The 21,801-nt window shown below is 33.5% G+C and overlaps 2 protein-coding genes across 3 annotated transcripts in view; both read right to left on the bottom strand.

Annotated features, from left to right (window-relative positions):
• The window catches only part of LOC126505971 (dmX-like protein 1), a 1,144,103-nt gene that overhangs the window by 32,546 nt on the left and 1,089,756 nt on the right, over positions 1-21,801 (bottom strand). The gene's annotated exons all lie outside the window — the stretch shown is intronic.
• Positions 7-21,801, bottom strand: part of LOC126505967 (dmX-like protein 1) — a 102,548-nt gene continuing 80,753 nt past the window's right edge. Inside the window, exons 28-33 of one of the 2 annotated variants that reach the window (XM_050149210.1) lie at positions 16,314-16,471; positions 14,543-14,691; positions 12,199-12,284; positions 11,110-11,311; positions 9,667-9,784; positions 7-6,396 (exon numbers count right to left, since the gene is read on the bottom strand). In XM_050149210.1, the coding sequence (XP_050005167.1) occupies positions 6,190-6,396; positions 9,667-9,784; positions 11,110-11,311; positions 12,199-12,284; positions 14,543-14,691; positions 16,314-16,471 (920 nt within the window). In that variant the 3' untranslated portion in view covers positions 7-6,189. The other variant, XM_050149211.1, reaches the window with a different exon arrangement.

The raw sequence follows: 21,801 nt of genomic DNA on the forward strand, positions 1-21,801 counted from the left end.
ATATAGTCCTACTATATCTAGGCTGAAGAAGATATCCATCCAAAGAGAATGGGTTCCTACAAAGCCAGTGCATGCAGTTGGGATGAATCCTGGTGCCGCTGCCTGGCATTTTAATTACTGAAGTAAAGATTTCCCAAGTTTCTAAGTAATGCAATTATTTAATAATTCCTATAAGTATTACAAGAAAGGTCAAGTGGTAACTAGTTCAGTCTTATAGACCACAAGGGTTCACTGTTTGATCTTTTTGGTATTTTGTTTCCCCCTCTAAACCATCCACTCAAAAGTCCAAAGGCCATTCTTAGTTCATAGACTAATAACAGTTGTTATCTTACCAGCCAGTTGTAGTTTACTGACTTCTGATCTAAAATAACCTTCCATTTAATAAAGAGAAACTGGAGTCCCAGAAAGGATGGTAACTCAACCAAGTCAGTAATTAATTTTAGTAGTTGAATAAATATATTCAAGTGAGGAATATATTACAGGAAGGACACATTTTGACATTCTGTTTATTCTAGAAAAGGCACATACGTATGTATAACACCTTTGAATTCAGAAGAGAACACTTATAATCAACACTTATAATCAATATTTACCAAAATTAATTAGTTGGAAAGCTCAAAATATTAATTTATCTTATTTTACTTAACTTTAATCTCTAAAATAGATTACTAAGAAATGTTTAAAATCTCATTATGAAATGCAGAAATCATTATTTTGAAATTAGCATATAACAAATTTAGATAAAAATATCACCAATGGCTGCTCATTGATTTAAAATAATCAATTTATTTTAAAAAATGGCCTCCAGAATAATTTTAATTGTAAGGTAATTATAGAGACTTATGCAATAACAAAGCCTATATACCCTAATATAAGCAAACATTATAAATACTATATATATACATACACACATATATATGTACAAAAGACAAATATAGTCAATCTAAAATGTAACAATTAGTCAAACTAAAATGTAATCTAAAATGTAAACATAAAACAATTTCAGTGTTTGATAACCAAACATTCTGGGTTGAAGTTCTAATTCTAAGGCAAGTATTTGCTCTGGCCGATTTCTGTACTTTTTAAAATGAAAACTCGATTTGTCCATTTATATTCCTGGTATCTAAAGCACACCAAGGGGCTACTCCAGTGCTTGTGGATTATCAACAAAGTACACCAAGAGATCACCTCTGGGTCTAAAGAAACTGAAGGTACTAGAAGAGACACGACATTTTCACAGAACAAAAGAATCTACAGGTGATAGCCCAAGGAACATGCTGGTTTCATGTGGAGAGCTTTCCCCAACTTTACCATGGAAAGAAAGTGAAAATAAATTAATTTCAAAAAAACCTTTCTCAATACGGGAATAAATTCTTATCCTCTCATTCAAAACAATGTTTCTCAACAGCATGGTATCAAAATTGCCTCCTTGATATTCAACTGGGTGGTATTTTAAATATGAAGGTTCTGAACACCATGTCAAACACACAATCAAATCACACAGGGGTGAGCAAAGAAATAGAGCTTAGCATCTCAACAGTTTCTGGTAGAGTCTATGTGAGAATGACTATACAAGTAGGATTTTTTAAGATCTGCAAAACAGGTAGGTTCAGCTTATGAAAAGGCCTTAAAGGTTACAATAAAAATTCATTTGTCACATGAATGTTTAGAAGCCTTCAAATGATTCTGGAAATTCTGTTAGTAGCTGAAACATAAAGGATGTGAGAATGGCTATCAGAAAACCAGGTAAGACACTATAATGGCTCAAATGATAAATGAGGAAGACTGGATTAGGAAAGCAAATATTACGAGGTTAGAATGGGATAAATTATGCTTATGGGCTGTATTCTTTTAGCACGACTTAAGAGAAGCTGATTCTAGTTTTCAAGATTGATAAATGTTTGTTTTTTGTTTTTTCGAGACAGGGTTTCTCTGTGTAGCTTTGAAGCCTGTCTTGGCACCACTCTGTAGACCAAGACTGGCCTTGAACTCACAGAGATCTGCCTGTCTCTGCCTCTTAAGTGTAGGGATTAAAGGCATGTGTCACCACTGCCTGTCAGGAAGTCAACCATTTACTGAGAAAAGTGGAAAAAAAAAAAAAGGTCTTAGGTCAGGAGTAAGGAATGTATAGCCTTTAGTAATGAATTGGAACTGGTAATTTGAAATGTACCAGCACACAGATATAATACTTAAACTATAAGAGCAACCAAAAAGGAAAGTTAGAACAGAACTGAGTTCTTAGCACATGCATTCTCAAGGACAGATAAAACTGAGGTCTGGTTATAAGTTCTTAGTGAACTGGCTAACACACACACACACACACACACACACACACACACAAACCCCTTGGGGTTATAGAAATTGAGTTAAAAAACATTAGGAAGCTGGAGAGATGGCTCAGTGGTTAAGAGCATTGCCTGCTCTTCCAAAGGTCATGAGTTCAATTCCTGGCAACCACATGGTGGCTCACAACCATCTGTAATGAGATCTGCTGCCCTCTTCTGGTCTGCAGACACACAGAGACAGAATATTGTATACATAATAAATAAATAAATATTAAAAAAAAACATTAGGAAATAGCCAGGGATCAATAGTATCAAAGGATACTGAAAGTTGAAATGAAGAAGACAGAAATTGGCAACTGAATTTAGCTTGCTTTAAAGCCAGTTATGTCAAGTACAATCTGAGTTGAATGGGCTAAAGGCAGTACCTAACTATGTAAGGTTCTGACATCTCGTGACTAGAGAGGGAACTTCAGGGACATAAAGGACTGAAATTTTCTTTCTGAATTAAGACAGTTTGGTCATGATGTTTGCAGTAGGAAAACAGGGAAATGGCAATTTCATGGAAGAAAGTATGTCAACAGGTTAATAGAAATTAAATCTACAATAAACTATTATGATTGCTAAAATTTAAAAGCCTTTGATGTCGTATGTTAGAATGAAAGGTAATTGAGATTTTAAACACTGCTGGTAAGAACATAAAATGGTATAATTACCCAAGAAAACACTTAATTTCCTAAAAAGTTAAAACATATACCAAGATTACACACTTGCATCAATCTCTAGTACTGCAAAAATCTACGCCTAGTATGTAATTTAGCCGTCTCTCCTAGGCATTTACATAAGAGAAATGAAAGCCTATATTCAAAGACCCTTATGCATAAATTTTCAAGGCAGCCATATTTGAAACTGCTCCAATATAATGCAATTCGCTCAAATCACTAGGGAAAAAAGATGAACAGATTATGACACAGCTGGATAATATAATGAGCAATCAGCAATAAGAAGTCATGAACTATCAAAATACACAACATTGAGAAATCTCAAAATAATTATCTAAGTAAAAAGACACAGGTTAAAACGAAAATACAAATCCAGGCATGGGGGCTTATGCCTGCAATCTTCAGCACCTCAGAGGCAGGAGGCGTGAGGTCAGCGGGGGCTACATAGTTAGTTCCTGGCTGGCCTAGTCTTCAGAGATTCTGTCTTAAATACAACAGCAAAAATAAAATAATAAAATGACATACGATAGCATCCGAATATAATTCCTGAAGATGAAAATAAATCTAAACATTTGTAGCTACTTGGGGAAAGAAAAGGAGAGAGATGAGAAGGAAGAAAACGAGAAAGTCTAAAATGTGAGAGTTGATGTGTATAACTACCATCTTGAAGGTGGTGATGATTATCCTGAACAAGCTAGATTATTTAAATGTAGTTACTTAAGTTCACAAAATAATGGTTTTAGTTTTTAAAGCATCACATGGTTTCTTCATAATATTTTTACACATGTATTATACTTTGTTCTAATTTGTCTTCCTTTCCTACTATCCTCCTCTTTCCCTTCTGCCTCTCCTATGTTTCTTTCCTCTCTGCATGTCACGGATACTCCCATCATCCTTTGTTTTATAGTTATTTCCTCATGAAGCATTCCATCCTAGACAAAAGGAAGGACACTGTTGAAAATTTAAAGAAACTAACAAAACTTAGAAGGCTCAGGAAACTAATGAAATTTACAAGGCTCAAGAAACTAAAGAGTTGGGGGGCTGGAGAGATGGCTCAGAGGTTAAGAGCACTGACTGCTCTTCCAAAGGTTCTGAGTTCAATTCCCAGCAACCACATGGTGGCTCACAACCATCTGTAATGAGATCTGGTGCCCTCTTCTGGCATGTAAGCATACATGGAAGGAATGTTGTATACATAGTAAATAAATATTTTTAAAAAAAAAAAGAAACTAAAGAGTTACAAGGTTCACAAGGTCCCTCCTTCAAAAAAAAGGCTGTTTGTAGGGACGATTGCAAATTGGGCCAGGAGCTCCAGAGAGGCAGGTTTTGTGAAAGTCACCATGTAAGGAACACTTTTCAGTGATGTAGCTGCTTTGGAGTTGTACATGCTCAAGCACACAACCCTAACAAACTCAGTTTCACTAAGGCAGACTGGATAGAAGCTGTTTCTCCCGGCTGCCATGAGATCCTCTCTGGGGTAAATAGGTTTATTCAGTCACATAAACACACCCCTTTCCCTCTTTTCCTTTTCGTTTAAAATGTTTGCCTCTCCTCTCACAATCCCCTTTCTGGTTTTATAATCTATGTAACACACACACACATACACTTACATACAGACAGGTTCATGTAAAGAAACATGATATTTATCTAGTCTGGCTTACTTTGCTTAAAATAATGATTTCTAGTGTCATCCATTTTTCTGTGTCATGATTTTGTTTTTCTTCATAACATTTCATTGTGTACATGTACCGCATTATCAATCCATCTATTGTCAGATACCTACGCTGGCTCCATTTCCTAGCTATTGTGAATAGTGTAACAACAAACAAGGATGTGCCTCTGGGGTGTGTTGACTTAGCCCAGAAGTGGGTCTAGAGGAATTCTATTTTTAGTTTTCTGAGGAACCTCCATATTAATTTCCATAGTGGCTGTACCAGTTTATACTCCTACAGCAGTGAATAGGGCTCCTCTCTGCCTGTATCCTTGTCAACATTTGTTATGCTTCATATTCTCGACGGTGGCCATTCAAATTGGGATGAGATATAATTTCAAAATAGCTTTAATTTATATTCTCCTGTTAATAATTATATTCTCCTGTTAAAATTAAGAATAGTTTTTCAAATTTTTTTTGGCCATTTGCATTTCTTGCATAAAGATGTTTCCTAAGTATAGCTAAAATAGTTAAGATGGTAACCAATGACTATAGTTTCATGAAGCATGGACAAGTCTTTAGACATATGTCAAGAAAACAAATATTTTATATAAATAGTATCAAAAGAAAAATATTTGAAAAATATTTTTTCAATTTCCAATAATAAATACATTATTTAGTATAATTATCCAAGCAAAGAAAATTGTTACCTAAAAAAAATTTGTTGTATTCTCTCAACACAAAAATTAAAAAATTCAAAGTATACAAACATCTATCAGTTTTAGATATAATATATGCGTTATATCAAGTCAGTTTTTTATTAATTGCATAGGATTAGTCTATTTCACTAATTCTCTTGGGAAACAATAAGAATTAATGTCCTTAAAAATATCTTCTGAGAAAAAATTTCCCCCTAAAAATTATCAATGCAAGATTGTCTTAAAATTTCTCAGTCATATAATTTAGATCGGATGAGTTAAATATCAACATAATGTTGTAGCCACAGAAATTCTATGAGTCATTTATGTTTATACAAATTCTTCTTTTTTTCTTTTTTTTTGGTTTTTTGAGACAGGGTTTCTCTGTGGCTTTGGAGCCTGTCCTGGAACTAGCTCTGTAGACCAGGCTAGTCTCGAACTCACAGAGATCCGCCTGCCTCTGCCTCCCCAGTGCTGGGATTAAAGGCGTGCGCCACCATCCCCCGGCTGTTTATACAAATTCTTCTGTGCTCTGCTTTACTTCTTAGGCACTTACTTAGGCACTTACTACACACAAGAATGCATGTTACATGCTATTTTGAAGCAAAATAAATACTATATAATAGTAATTGCAATAATTTTCAAATAAGAGATAAATTTAACAACGCTATTACTATATTTTACACTTCTTGATGTAATTACATTCCCTAAACTTGAGAGGTATTTACTCAGATTACTCAGAAAAATCTGTAGCCAACAAAAGAAACATTCAACTCCCTTTTAAAATTGCATTCTTTTAATTACTAAAAGAGGACCAATTTTTATGATTGCAACAGCTAAATTGTTATGATGAAACAGCAAACTGAGCAGATACGCTTCATTCCACTGGAAACCAAGTTCAGTTGAAAACTAAAATGCAAATTTCTTTTTGTTCTGGTTAAGAATGCAATTTTTAATTTCAGTTGAATGACATTATGTACCTTATTGATGTTTGGCTCCTCCATCATAGAATTTTTGATGGTTTCATTGTTGTCCTCTAATAACTTCATTAAGAAAGAATAACCGCAAGTCAAAGAATAAAGATGAGATGTAAAATGTACAACACTGAAGTAATTTTTAAACTTATATTTGTAATCAAATTACTAAAAAAATAAGGAAATGATATCTTCTTAAATTTCATATATTTTAAAAGGAATGCATGTTGGAGAGGGCATGGTTAGGGAGTAGGATATTTTGAATGTGCAAAAATTCCTTATCTACAGCTATACATTTTATTATACTGCATGAACAATTATTTTTAATCATTTGTTTTATAATGCAGACATTAAAATAATTTTTTGTCTAAGGCACCTTATATGTCTAAATTTAGAATTTCAGTTGTCAACTGAAAATCAAAGTCAAACTATTGTCTTAATACTATCTTACTTCCATGATACATAATTCCTGCAGAAAATCTCCTTGGTAGAAAATTCAATTTTCTACCTTTCAAATTCTCTCCTACTGATGTTGCAAGGAGGCATACAGCCTTACACAAAGATGTCAAAAAGAAAAGTTGAGTCAGGACTTTTAAGTTCTCAGAAAATTAAATCCAACTTTTGTTGAGAGTGGCTTTGACAGCCTACCTACAATCATGTAAAATTAATTTACAAATGAGTACAACCATTTTGTAAGAAATGTTAGGTTTTTTTTTTTTTTAAAAAAAGGGGACAAATAAACTATGCTATGAGGGAAAAGTTCTGAGATACATGAGAATTTTAAGATACGATAAAGTCAGATAAAGAAATGATAAATTTTCATTTTCAATCACATAAAGGAATAAACAATGGCAGCATCAAAATATTCAGCATGCCATATATCAATCTTCTGAGTAACTAAATTCATAATGGCTTTAATGATCACTTTATTAAAGATAATATACAAAAGGCACTTTTATGACTACCCAAAACAGACTACTTAATTCCTAGTAAATAATTTTCTACCAACTCTATAAATTTAAGAATCTATTTAACTCTATCCAACCTAATTTTCTTATATTCCTCTACTAAAATCTTCCTATGAGTATCATGGTCAGTAATAAACTACAAGGCAATAACAAATTCTTACTGCCAAGTCCAGAATAGGAATTGAGTAGGAAATCTTCCATCCCATAAACCCAAGACCTTTTTCATTCAAAAATCGAGTCTTTTGAGACCTCATTTTCTCCTTAGTCCAGACTTGAATAAAAATCTGTGTCTACAGCAGAGAATGAGAAAACAAAGACAATGGAAGCCACCTGGCTCGGACCTTTATCTCTCCTTCCATCCTTCCACCCTTTCACCACCCCAGAAAAACAAGGTCTAGCTCACCTACCTAAATTTACACTTGTGCTAGCTTTTACGGCTTCCTGTAAATTATATAAAATGGGTACAGAGGGCATGGGGGAGCATTGGCCACCCCTGCCTCCATTTAGTCAAAGTGTAAATAAATTCATTTTCCTGTGAAACAAACAAAAATCCACAACAACAAAGTTCTCATAACTTTCAATGAATGTGTTAGTGTGTAAGTTCATTATAAAAACATTGCAAAGAGGCTCAACAGTCATTTTGCAGATTAAAAAATTCAGAAAAATATTTAGAGATGCTACGAAAACTGTTAATACTTATGTTCATATTTTTGTTTTAAAACTATAATAAAAAGCTTTCAGTTTTCCATTAAGGTATTATGAAGCTCCCAACAAAGAAAAGACTAAAACTCTGTTCCACATTCCTCTTTCAGAGTATGTACAGAATATAACACTTACTACTTACTTGTGGGCTCAGAACAAAATGAAAGTACAGGACATTTGTTAAAAATTTAAAAATGTCAATAGTATATTAGACAAATATTAAACCAATTGCAACTCTACACCAATAAACTAAGACAGATTAAATAAAAATGTGCAAGTTTACTCATTAACTGTTATCCTCATATGATACGGCATGGTTATACCACTCTATTTCTCTATGCTGAATCACTGAGTACATCAAATCTTCATATGCATGTTAAAAGGCACACTACAGAAAAAGGAGCAAGCAGAGTGAACTTTTAAAATCTAGAACAATGTAGCAGTATTCTTAAATATTACATAAGATGTTTAAGATAAAATATACCTTTCTACTAAGTCATATATTCTATTCACTGTTGACTATTCAGTCAACAAATTCACTATTAACTATATTTGTTCATTTTCTTGAATTGTTTTAGTGTTAACTCACACATTAAATTATAATCATATTTTACAGTTACATTACTAAGTAAATGGCATTCATATCTGCTTAGATTTCAATATATTATCAAGGCATTCACCTTTAAATACTTAGCAAACATGCTATAGTTTTTGTGGTATGATCACAGCAAATAGTAAATAACAACACATTCAATCATTTATTATAATTGGTACCAAGGGAGGGAGACATGGTGGAATCACATAATTGCAAAAAGTAAAAACATTTCAAAAAATTTTAGTATTTAAATTGAGAGTTATGTATAAAAATATCCTTTGACATTTGATGTTATCTTGTTTTTTTCTTGTCTATTGTGAAGCCCTTCTATTTTATTTTTCCAACCATATAGCTTTTTTCTCTTCTCCTACTTCAAAACCAGTCTTTGGACCATGTTCTGTCATTTATAGACTCTGTTAATGATTCCAGAGAAGTAACTGGCTAACTATAACTGTGTCTACTGTTTAGGTTCACTTGATAATTTTTAGATACAAATCATTTATATTCAGAAGGCAAGATCTTCATGCTAACCAATATTTTTTTAGTAGCACTGGACTAATGATACCTCTCCCCAAACATACAAAACAAAACAAAAAACCCAATCCACTGTAAAGATATCGAGGTATAACTTAGCTATTTCAGTTTAATTATAAACTAGCTTGGATTTGTAAAATTGCCTTTATTTGTATGTAATTTCCAGAAGAAAAGAATACACATATTCAGAAAGTTTCCAATAGGTAAACCCAGTTTCAACTATTTCTAAGACTGACTTCTCTTAACTATCATATGAAAATCAAAGGAAATGTTTCCTAAGAAAAAGGTCATTATAAAGCAAAACACAGCATGCAAATATCAGAATCTTAACTCAATATCTACTTCAAAAAAAAGTTCCAATAACATTAATTAAACTGATGTGTGAAATGTTGTCCCTTCCTTTTTAACACATCTTTATAAACATTGTTATACCAAATGGATTTTTTTTTTAAAAAAATACGCAACTTCAATTTTTTTAATGGTTACAAAAAATATGAAACACTCATAATAAAATAGTAGAGAGTTTTAACATCTACAAACCTCATTTAGACATCGTTTCTTTGTGAATATATTTCTGATAAAAGTTTCTTGTATTTCTTCCTGTTTCACCAAGTACTGCCATAGTCTCTTCACAGACAGTGCCAAATGATTCTTGGATCTATAGGTACAGCAGATTTAATTACCTCAGACTTGACATTTCCATAGCACTCTACCACAGTTTACTATAATAAATTAGATTGCACCTCATGATCTAGGAAAGCACCCAAAGAGCTTTTCCAGAGTCACTGACTACTATCTTAGGGTTAGTGGACAGTGTGGTTCCCATGACTCCATCACTTTGGTGGGAAAGCAGAAAAGGTGAACATCCCTAATCTGAATGCTCCAAAATCTACAATTTTTTTCTGGTTTTTGATTTTGTTTTGTGTTTTTGAGATAGGTTCTCATGTAATTATGGTTGAACTGGAACTATGTAGACCAGGCTGACCTCAAATTCACAAAAACCTATCTACTTTTGTGTCTGCTTTCCTAGTGCTGAAATTAAAGGCATGTACCATATACTTGGCTAAATTTGAATACCTTTTAAGTGACGACAGGACACCCAAAATGTTTTAGGTTTTAAAACATTTTAGATTCTGAACTAGAGATACTTATTCAACCAGTAAAATCTTATTCTCATCTGCAAATGATATTTATGGCTGAGCTAATAAAATGTTATTGACAAAGGCAAGAATAGGTATGACCATAATTTCCTAACCTTTAAATCAGGGTCATGGGTGTTAGCAAGAAAACAAAACAAAACAAAAAGTGGTGCTTACTAGAAGATAACTAGAAGCAGAATTCCTTAATGTGTTTGCTGTGGATACAATAGTCTATAACTTTCTTGTTACTGGCCAAAATTGGTTTAAGAGCGCTACAAGAACATAAATGAACACTAAAAAAAACTAAACATACTGTTCAGTTAAGTAAAAATGTATTTGGGGCAAGACTTTCTAGATAAAGCAAGTATTGTATAAACTGTTTTCTCTTCATGCATAGTACAACAGTTGCTGAATAGCTATTATTCTTTTGCAGAGCAGGAGTTAATAAAAGCACATTCTTCAACCTGTATCTACTACTTCAGCCTTATCTGTTCCATATTTTCAAAAACTCAAGTTTTTGAAACCCACTGTTATACATTCTTAGTGGTTGCCTTTACTCTGCAATGTCAGAGTTACCTAGTAATGACACTGCATCCTAAAAAGCCTAGAACAATTACTATCAGAACCTTCAACAGAAATGCTTGGTGACCTTTGATATCTGTCTTATAATAAAGACACATCTGCTCCTAGAACTGAATGTTAAGCATGTACCCAAAGTATTTATTCCTCTAAATGTTCCCAAGGACAACCTGGTTCTGCAAAACTTCTTAAAAAATGAAACAAACAAACAAAAAAAAAACCCACACTACCAACAACAACAAACAATATCCATGGTAAAACCTACTTGAAAGGAGTGTTTGTAGGTTCTAGTAAAGCTTTGTGACGGAGTATTGCAGGACCTGCAGACACACTCTCTTCACAAGTGTGACTGGAGATATAATTTTGAGGAGGTCCACCATGGATTTCAAGTCGTCGGAGAAGTACTTGTTCCCAACACTGGAGAGTTTTTAGGACTGCATGACAAAGAGGTGAACTGACTGGTAGTTCTGAAAAAGTAATACACAAGTGGTCCATGGTTATATTCTACAGTAAAATGCTTATGAGAAAACAATGGATACTAATGAAATTTAGTAGGGATATGTGGGCAATGAATCTGGTATTTTTGAAGATAAAGTGACATAAATCTTTACAACTATTCCAATATTACTGTTTTGGAATTTAATTTCATATGAAAATTATGCTTGAAGATTATATGAAAATGTTTATGGAAGAAAAATTAATTGCTTTAATGTCTGTAACAGGCCTGAAAGCCATCTGACATTTTTGTTTAGAAAATGAAAATAATAAAGTTTAAAAAGTTCAACGATCCTTTTACCATGAAATGAAATACTACTTCAGCTATACTACTTCATAGTCTTGGGTAGCAATCCTAACTACTTTTATCTGCCCACATCTGGTAACAGTCTTAATTTTCAATTCTGAAAATTACCTACTTATTTATTATAGTGGAATGAATATAAACTTATCATTCCAACAGTCATACATTTTTTCCATTAGTTGGTATTTTATTATTTACTTTAGTGTATGAATAAACACGGTTCACAACTGAAGTGTCTTTTATAAGAGTACCCTTCTTTATTTCATATACAGCACTCTCCTACTTTGGAACTCATCACTGTGTTTCAAGGTTTATAGGTCTTGTATTAAGTCCCAGGTACAGACATAGTCTAATATAATAATATCAGGCTCGGGGCCTTTGATTTCTCAAACATTTCCCTCCTCAGCAAGTAACAGTATGATAGAAAAATTTAAAAATAGTTTATACCTGAAATAAATGTATATTTTACTACAAAAACTCATTATACCTTTTCTTTATTTAAAATATACACACAGACTAACAATTAGCACTGATTCATATTAAGGTGTTTATTACCTGCAAGATCATGACCTGCAAAGGGATAGAAATTCTTCAAATTGCTGAGCACCAACTGGACCATAGCCAATCGCATCAATGACCAACTAAAAATAAAAGTTTCTCTGTTTAAACATTTGTACAGGGATCTAGAAAACGATGTCACTCCTTAACATAACTATTTCCCTACAAGGAATTAGCCCAAAGATATACTTTTGTAAAACCAAAATAATATAATTAGTTATTCATGTCAGCATTATCTAAAACAACAGTTAAAAAAAAAACTAAATGTCTGTCAGGAAAGTAGGGGCTAGATAACAATAATTTTGTAGATTGAAATTTAAAATAATAGTAAAAATGAAATATTACTAAGTGAAATATTAATATTGCTAAAACTAAGTATCAATAGTAATAAAAAGCTAGCTTAGGGGCATCGTGTGTATACTGTCATCAATTTAAGAAAGCAGGGGAAATAATACAGATGTCCTTTATTTCTGTAATCAGAAGGATATAGGAATGAATAAAAATGGCTACCTTCACAAGTGCCAGGGAAAACATAGCATAAATGAGAAACATGAGGCTTCTGACTTTACATTTCTAGATAGTTAAAATTATTTCTGCTTCTCTTTAATTTTAAATATATCATATTTATATATATCTTACCATACTGACTTTAAATCATGAACTGTGCAAAATATGCACAACATAAAGTCTAGCATTTTAGCATTCTTGAAAATAGCACACTGACTGTTTTGGAACTATCAGCATCATCATTCTCTACAACTTTCCACAGAACTGCTAAAAAAAAACTATGCATTTTTCACTCCTCTAGTGACTATCAATTTGTTTAATGCATTTAGTAAAGTAGAACACACACAATTTACTTTGTTTTGACTCTTTGTATAATGTCCTCAAGATTCATCCATGTATCATGATTCAGAATTCCCTTCCTTTGTAAAATATAGTAATTTTCTGATTACGTACATAATACATTTTGCTTACTGAGTCACCCAACAAGACACTTGGATTTCTTCCTACTACTGCCCATTATGAAGTTGTCAATTGGATGTACAAACACGTTTGAGTTCCTACATTCAACTCTTTTGGTATATGCTCAAAGTAGAATCACCAAATTATACAATAGTTGTACTTTTAAGTTTTAAAGAAACTATTTTATCATTTTCCAAAGTGGCTGCACCATTTTATAGTCCAACCAAAAGAACACAAAGGTTCTAAATTCTCTCTATCTGGGTCAATACTGTCATTTTGTTATTTTTGTAGCAGCCACACTAATGGGAATGCGATAACATCCCACTGTGGTTTTCATTAACATTTCCCTAATAATCAGAGTATTTTTCCAGTGTTTATCAGCCACTTACATGTCCTCTTTAGAGAAACACCTCAAACTATTTGGCCTCCTTCTCCTGACTCTTGCTTTTTTCCAATACTGAGAATTAAACCTGGGCCTTCACAGATGTAAGACAAACAACTGTGCTACAAGTGACCTACATTTCCACTTCTGACCAGATTTTAAATGTTTTTTTTTAATTGTTGGATTATATAATTTGGATTCTGAGCCATACATATATTTATATATTCAAAAAGTAAACTAAAGTCAACAGAGAAAAAAAAAGTAAGCAAAATCTTAGTTTTCCAATAGTTATTGTCCAAAAATCTACTTCTTTTCAAACTTTTATTAACCCATCATTAGCATGCCATGTCTTAATAAAATATATTGCTGCTCCAATGTAAATAACATATGAATAAGACCACTCAAAAATATAAAGCCAACAGTGAACCATTCAAATTGATGTTGAGAATAGTGAACACTTAAGGCATTTTTTTTTTTTAAATCACAAAAGAACTGGAGAGATGGTTCAGAGGTTACGAGCACTGACTGATCCTCCAGAGGTGCAGAGTTAAATTCCCAGCAACCACAAGGTGGCTAGCAATCATCTGTAATGAGATCTGGTGCCTTCTTCTGGCATCCAGGTATATATCCAGGCAGAACACTATATTCATAATAAATAAACAGATCTTAAAAAAATAAGGATATCTTATATAATTAGAGGTCTACTAAACAGCCATTTGATATTTTTGATTGAAATTGTAAGATTTATATGCGTGAAAAAATTAAAGCATAATATGAAAAGATTTGTGTGATGTACTATAAATGATGTTTTATCAAGGGATAATCAAACATTAATTGAAAATTTATTGCAGAAAAAAGGAATTTAAAATTTTCAACTAGATAAATAGTATATAACAATTCAAAAAATTATTAATTAGATGTTACTTTTAAAAATATTATTTATATAGACCAAGTTGATGTTTTTAAAGAAGCTTAACACACAGTATTTCATACCTGAATGAATTTGAATTAGAATGTTCCTGGAGATGGAGATCAGAAGGTAAAGTACCGTTAACATTATCATCTTCATCATCATCCTCATCACTTTCTTGACTCTCCTCAGAATCATACTCTACTCTACTTTGGGAAGGAGGTAGAAAAGGCTGAAATAAAAATTATATACCTTATCATTCAAATATTTGATTTAATCCATATAATCATATAATTCATCCCATTTGTGGATATTTCACTATAAGCACAATAACTATTATTTACCACACTGTGTTTTTGATATAATTTTATATATTCACCCAGTTAACAAAAAAATTTATTTTTAAAACAATGTTATTTGCATACTAAAGCCAGTTCCCTTTCTCTCTCATCTTTCTCCCTTCCCCATCCTCTTGCTACCCTGCCCCCATCCATTCCTCAAAAGGGTGAGGACTCTCATGAGGAGTCAGCAAGTCTGTCACATCACTTGAGGTGGAACCAAGGCCCTTCCCCATATCTAGGCTGAGCAAGGGATCCCTCCATAGGGAATGGGCTGAGAAGAGCCACTTCACACACTAGGGATACATTCTGGTTCCACTGCTAGTGGCCCCACAAACTGCCTAAGCCACACAACTGTCACCCACATCAGAGAGCCTCATTCATTCTTATGCAGGTTCTTCAGCTGTCAGTCCCACTAGCTTGGGGACTGTTTTTGTTACTGTGGGTTTTCCCATCATGGTGTTGGCCCTTCTGCTTGTAATATTGCTCCTCCCTCTGTATGGCTGGACTCCAGGAGTTTGGCCCAGTGCTTAGCTCTGCAACTGCTTCCATTAGATACTGAATGAAGGTTCTATGATGACCATTAAGGTAGTCATCAATCTGATTACAGAGGAAGGGCATTTAAGGTACCCTCTCCATTATTGCTTAGATTCTTAATTGGTTTCCTGCTAATCCCATAATAGCTCCCTTTTTAAAGATTATTTCTCTCCTTGCTCTCCCTCTCTGTCCTTCACCCAATTTGATCTTGCCAATCCCTCATAATCTCTTCCTCGCCCACCCTCCCCAGTCCCCCCCTACTGCCATGTTACTAAAGAGATCTTGTCTACTTGCCTTTCCGGGGGTGGGGGGGTGCGGGAGTGGAGTTGTGGGCTGTAGGCAGGTTATCCTTTGCTTTATGTCTAATATCCACTTATGAGTTAGTACATACAATGTCTGTCTTTCTGTGTCTGGGTGACCTCAGCAATAAAAAATTTCTTAAGAATGTCACCCAAAAGTCTACTTGAGATATATCTAATATCTACACAATCGTCCCCTCCCCTACCCCTTTGAAAAGGTCTCACTATGAAGCATAGGCTAGTCTTTGCCTTGTGGTCATCCTTCTTTAACCTCTCTCTCAAGCGTTAGGCATTTGATAGCATCAACTGGCTTGACACAAGAATGTTTAAAAGAATTACATCCAATGCCATCTAACACTTTTACATTTTTGGTAGTAAAGTTAAGCAAGTAAGTAAAAAATTAAGTAAAATTCAAGAAAAAAATGTATTAAGTGTTACCAAGGGGGGGGGGATTAAGATGGAGAAATGTAAAAGCTGACCATAGAAGGCCTCTATGAAAAGTAGCATTTAAGTAAAACCTAAAGGAGAAAAAATAACCAGCCTAGAAACAATAATGGGGCTAAGGAAACCTGTCTAATAATTCCATAAAGAGAAAAAGCAATTTTCCAAAAGCATTATAATCACTCACTTGTTCCCATTTGACTATATGAACATTGTTCTGTGTATCAATGTTTTATTACCTTGGCTATGAAGTAGTCCCAGATACTTAGCTCAGGTGGGATAAACTTCTCTTTTACTGCCAGTGAATCCTGATTTACTGAGGAAGAGGTTATGGGGGCAGATTCTCTGCAAGATACTTTTGATGGACTAGAATGTTTGTTTTGTTTTTCTCCTTCAACTAATAAAGAAACAAAGAGAATAAATTATTAAAGTACTATGTCCAACTGTAATCTTTACAAAAGATAAAGATAACTACAAACAACATACATAAACTAAAATATGATTATGAAAGTATAGAGCACTTGAAAAAGCAGGTATGAAAAGGAAGAAAAAAAATCACTCTGTATAGCAACTTTTCCTTTTACCTTAACTTGTCCACAATTATCTGAATGCTAACTTATATGTTGTATATAGTGTATAATAGATGTAATGTCTGACAACCAAAAAAAAAAAAATCACTCTACAATTTAGTTAGGATTATGATAGAAATTTCCTATATCCTTCTACTTCACGGTTTTTAAGGGGAAGAGGTTTATAGGAGAATCAACCAGGGATTTATGCACATTAAACACAGATTTTTTTATTGCCAGTAAGCTACCCCAATAAGCACTTTAAAAAATAGATAACATAATGTCAATGTTATATATATGAATTAAAAATAATACCACATTTCAGATTGTACAGTAACAAATGGTCTCATTATACATTTAAAATACAGTTTTATTAGAAAATATTTTTAATATTTTGACTTCCATAATTAAATTGCATTTATTACAACTTGAAAAATGGGTTAGAGATGAACTTTCTAGTTGTTAGAATTACGCAAAAGAGAAAACTCAGTATTTATTTTAGTTTCTAAAAACTTTAAAATTAGACAGTATTCTCTCAGGATTTACCCTATAAAACTAAAAATAATAAGTATACGAAAAGCAAAAATTATATGGGAGCTTGATTAAAAAGATTTTATGGTATCATTGATCAAAGCCAGGGCCTTGCACATGCCAAGCAATTATTGCATCACTGAGCTACATATCCACATGCCATAAAAAATATTTAATAAAAACTAAGTTATAAGACACATTATCAAATGTAGACAAACAGGGGTCTTATAGACATAGCATGACCTAATAGGCAAACAAAATAACACATTGAAAGTTAAGAAGTTAGCTTAACGTTTATTTTATCATTGTTCTTTGTGTATGTGGTGTGTGGTGTATGTATGAGGTGTACATGGTATTGTGTGCTGGGACTGCATGCACACATTTCTACATACACGTGGAAGCCAGAGTACAGCCTCACATGTTGTTTCTCAATAATGCCACCTACCTACCTGGTTATGTGAATCAGAGTCTGCTGCCAGCCTGGAATCACCAAGTAATTTAGCTGACTGGCGTGTAAGCCCCCGGATCCACCTGTCCTCCCCTCAACTTCCCCAGTGCTGGGATAGCAGGCATGTATCAATATGGCTGGCTTTTTTATGTGGATTCTAAAGACTGAACTCAGTCCTCACACTTCCATAGCAAGCACATTACTGAGTTACCTCTCCAGCCCGAGCTTACCATTTTAAAGCAGATATAACAGTATTTTGTAGCCAGATTTAAACACTACTTACTTAAGCTCTTAACACAATCAGCAGAACTATTTCATTTCCTCCTTTTCTACTGAAAGCCAACTTATCTTTGGGGTTCTTACAGAGAATGCCAGGAGTACATAAAATTATTCCCAAATGCAGGGGGAAAGGGTAAATTGTTTACTGATGACTTAAATAGTTAATGTTGAAGGAAATACAGATATGAAAAAGATATAGGACATTTAAAGTTTAATAAAAAAGTAATCCCAAATTCATTTCTGGTTTTAGCAAGGCAATTCAGGCTAAGTACTTAGTTTCTTATAGGGTACTTTAGATAAAAACCTACCTGAAATCTACAAATAAACTTCAGAGAATCCAAAAAGGGAAATAATAAAGAAGCAATGAATTAAATGAAGTTTTCTTCTTAAATAAATATTAATAATTTTCAAAAACTGACATGATACTATTCAGATATAACAACATTTGATTCTCAGGGTCCTTCTAAAATCATTACCTCATATACTACTTTGTAACTGTTCTGTAGTATTCATAAAAATAAATTTGCAAGCGGGACATGGTAACACAGCTTTAGTTTCAGATCTTTAGAGGTAGAGGCAGGCAGATCTATGAAGTTTAGGCTAGCATCATTTACAAAGTGAGTTCCAGACCAGCCAGGACTATATATATATAGTGAGATGCTGTCTTACAAAATAAATAAATTTATAAATATTTGAATTGGAAGTAGCATATTTTTCTCAAAATCCTATACCAAAGCAGATTCCTAGATAGTTGATGTGAAAATGATTCACTGAAAAATAGCAAGAAACTACCAAAGCTGTTATTGGTAAGAGAAGGGGAGAAAAGAAAGGGAAGAGCTAGAGAGAAGAAAAAGCAGGGTACAGAGGCAGAAAATAAGAAGTGGGGAGGGTGAAAGAAAGAGAGAAAAAGAGAGGAGAGGGAACATGGCTGGAGGAGAAAGAAGACAGTCTCTATAGTACTGTGAGCACATAAGCACACAGGTCTAATGCTGTGACTCATGTTCTGTAAGCAAGGTTTTATAATCAAAAGACCAATGGTCACTGTATTGGAATTCTAACTCTAAATTATTACAAAAGCCCCATGTTGGAAATATATTCAATCCATTTTGTTGTAGACTTGAAATGGCCAAAAAAAAAGGGGGGGGGGTGTCAGGCAAAAAAAGTTTACAGAAAGAAAATATGCTTAGTTTTAATAATCTTATTAAATATCTTTACCCACTGATGGCATCTGGATCAGGTAGACTTTTTCCTATTGCTTCTAGCTTTGTATATCAAAAGGAGCAGCTTTAATAATGAAATTAAAGGACTAATTATCTGTACAAAAAGTACATTTACATTTCATTCAAGCCCTCCTGGAAAGCTTCTTTTATCTCCCATTCTCACAAAAATGAGTGCTATTTAAACACAAAGGGAAACTTGATATGACATGGCCCTCACTAAAAACCTAAGACTAACAAACATGAATTAATTTCCTTCTAAAGTGAGTTGTTTTGATAGCTGGTTGTATTTTAGAAGTTCTTAACCAGTGATGAGTGTTTCCCATGCTCACCTGTGTTTAGTCACTGCCATTCAAACGTTATGCCTTTGCATCTTCTGGTAAAAAATGTTATTCTGCTAAAGGGATGATTGTAATAGTATGTGATAGTCACTAAGGAAACACTGAGCTTTCATACAAGTTCTATATATACAAATGATTTGGATTTTCTGATCTATATTTAGTATAAATAATAAAAGATCAGGGATAATTTTAAATGTCTTCAAAATATCTATCATTAGCAGTTTCAGAGAAAGATGATATAACAGGCTTACCAAAAGTAAAATACTCATTTTATGTTTCATTCTACAATTAGGAGATAAAATTTTCTGTAAATTTATTGAGAAGACAAAATTCACAAGTTTTTTTCTCACAAGATGCAAAATTCTAAAAATTATTTCTAAAAGAAGCAAAAATTTGGATTTCTAACTGTTTGCAAAAATAATAATTTTAAAAATTGCTCTTGCTAGTTTTCAACTTTAACAATTATCAGAAAATAAAAATACCACAAGTATACATAATTACTACAATTTAATTATAAATATCAAAATTTTCATGTGATGCAAAATTTACAAAGAGAAATTTCATTAACATTTAAGTTAGTAAGTTATTTAAATTATTAACTTTTTGATTAAGAATCCTAGGCTGTCCTTACTAGTCAAGGAACCACAGGGGCTACCTAAGAAAGCTAGCTGAGCATGAGCCAGGGAGCATCCCAGAAGCACAGTTCCTCCATGGCTTCTGCCTCCAGGTTCCTGCCTTGAACTTCTCTGAATGCCCAAGTTTCTTTTGGTCAGAGTGTTTTAGCAAAGCAACAAAAAACAAACTGTAACAGTCAGCAAAACAATTAGAACAAAGTATACGAGACATGCAGGAAAATAAAAACCTACAATTTAGTCCATGAGACCATTATTTCAAAACACTTGAGATGAGAATTTATATCAGAAGAAACACAAATACCAAACTTCAAATGCCTTTTCTAGCATGAAATTTGAAAACACTTTTTAGAGAACATATATTTAGGCATCCCAAAACAAGTATTTCATTTCCAATACACAGTATTTGAATGATTTCTTAGGAAAACAATATTTTACACTTCTCAATTTTCATTTGGCTAAATTTAAAAACTTAAAATACATACATTTTAATGCTGACTCAATTTGCACTGACTTTCTGAAATACATTATTTATCCTAGTGATGGTTAAAGCCATGGTTAAACTTGACAGCATCTGGAAGCACACAGGAGACTAGGCCTCTGGGCATGCCTGTGGGGTTACCTCATTGCTGACTGAGGTGCTATTATGGGTAGTGTCACTTCCTGGTTGGGGTCCTGGATTACTTAAGTAGAGAGAGGAAGTTGAGAGGCAGCAGGCATTCACTGTTCTTCACCTCCTAAATGCAGAAATGACATGACCAGGCTTCAAGCTCTTCCTGATTTGACTTTACAAAATGAGACTCTACCTTCAACTGGGAGCTAAAATAAACATTTCCTTAAGTAGCTTTTGCCTGGGTATTTTATTGTAGCAACAGGAAAAGAAATGAAGATAATCCCCTTGGTCAACAATGTACACTGAATGTTAATACAACCAAACTCTTGGGACATTGTGAGTATTATTTTGCAGCCATCCAAACACAAAGCACTGCTTATCTACACCTAAAATTCCTCACATTGCTGTGCTTTAAAAATACAATAATGTGTCTTAAAACCAAGATTTTAAGAGTTTCCTTTCACACTAACTGCTGTCATTCTGTTGTTTACCTTGACTGTGCTTTGGTTCTGAGTTTTCTGTTCAGAGGACTGGCTGTTTCTGACTGCCAGTACTCTGTTATCCACTGCTTCCCTTTCCCACTTCAGTCTCTCACTCCTCTCCCTTCACTTCTTTCCTCCATGTTTCCTTTCCAACTAGAGTAGTTTGGAACCAAGAGTCTTTCTCTTCATCAACTGATAAATCATGTAATTTACAGTTCCTGTAAGTCACATTATTCATAGCTCCTCTAAGCGTGCTTGGTATCCAAAACAGTTTCTAAGTTCTCAAAGACAGGTGAGCATAAGTTGGATGTTTACATCCAACCTTACCACAAGATAACTGTGTTTTAAATATTTTATTTGGCTGGCCTATACCCAATCCAAATGGATAAACATACAGATAATTTTTGGTTATTTGCTTATTTTTTATTATCTGAAAAAAATGGTTAGGATTATCATTTATCTTTACAACTACATAATGATATTTTTGCCTACAAGCAATAAATGTAAGTGTTTAAATAAGAATCAACCTGACCTTTGAGTAAGGCTCTTCATAAACATGTAGAACTGGGGCTCGTAATCTGGTTCATTGGTAGCAGTTTGCCTAACATAAACATG

Source organism: Alexandromys fortis, unplaced genomic scaffold (genome assembly GCF_014885135.2).
Source record: "Alexandromys fortis isolate MF-2015 unplaced genomic scaffold, M_Fortis_MF-2015_v1.1 scaffold_60, whole genome shotgun sequence".
Lineage (NCBI taxonomy): Eukaryota > Metazoa > Chordata > Mammalia > Rodentia > Cricetidae > Alexandromys > Alexandromys fortis.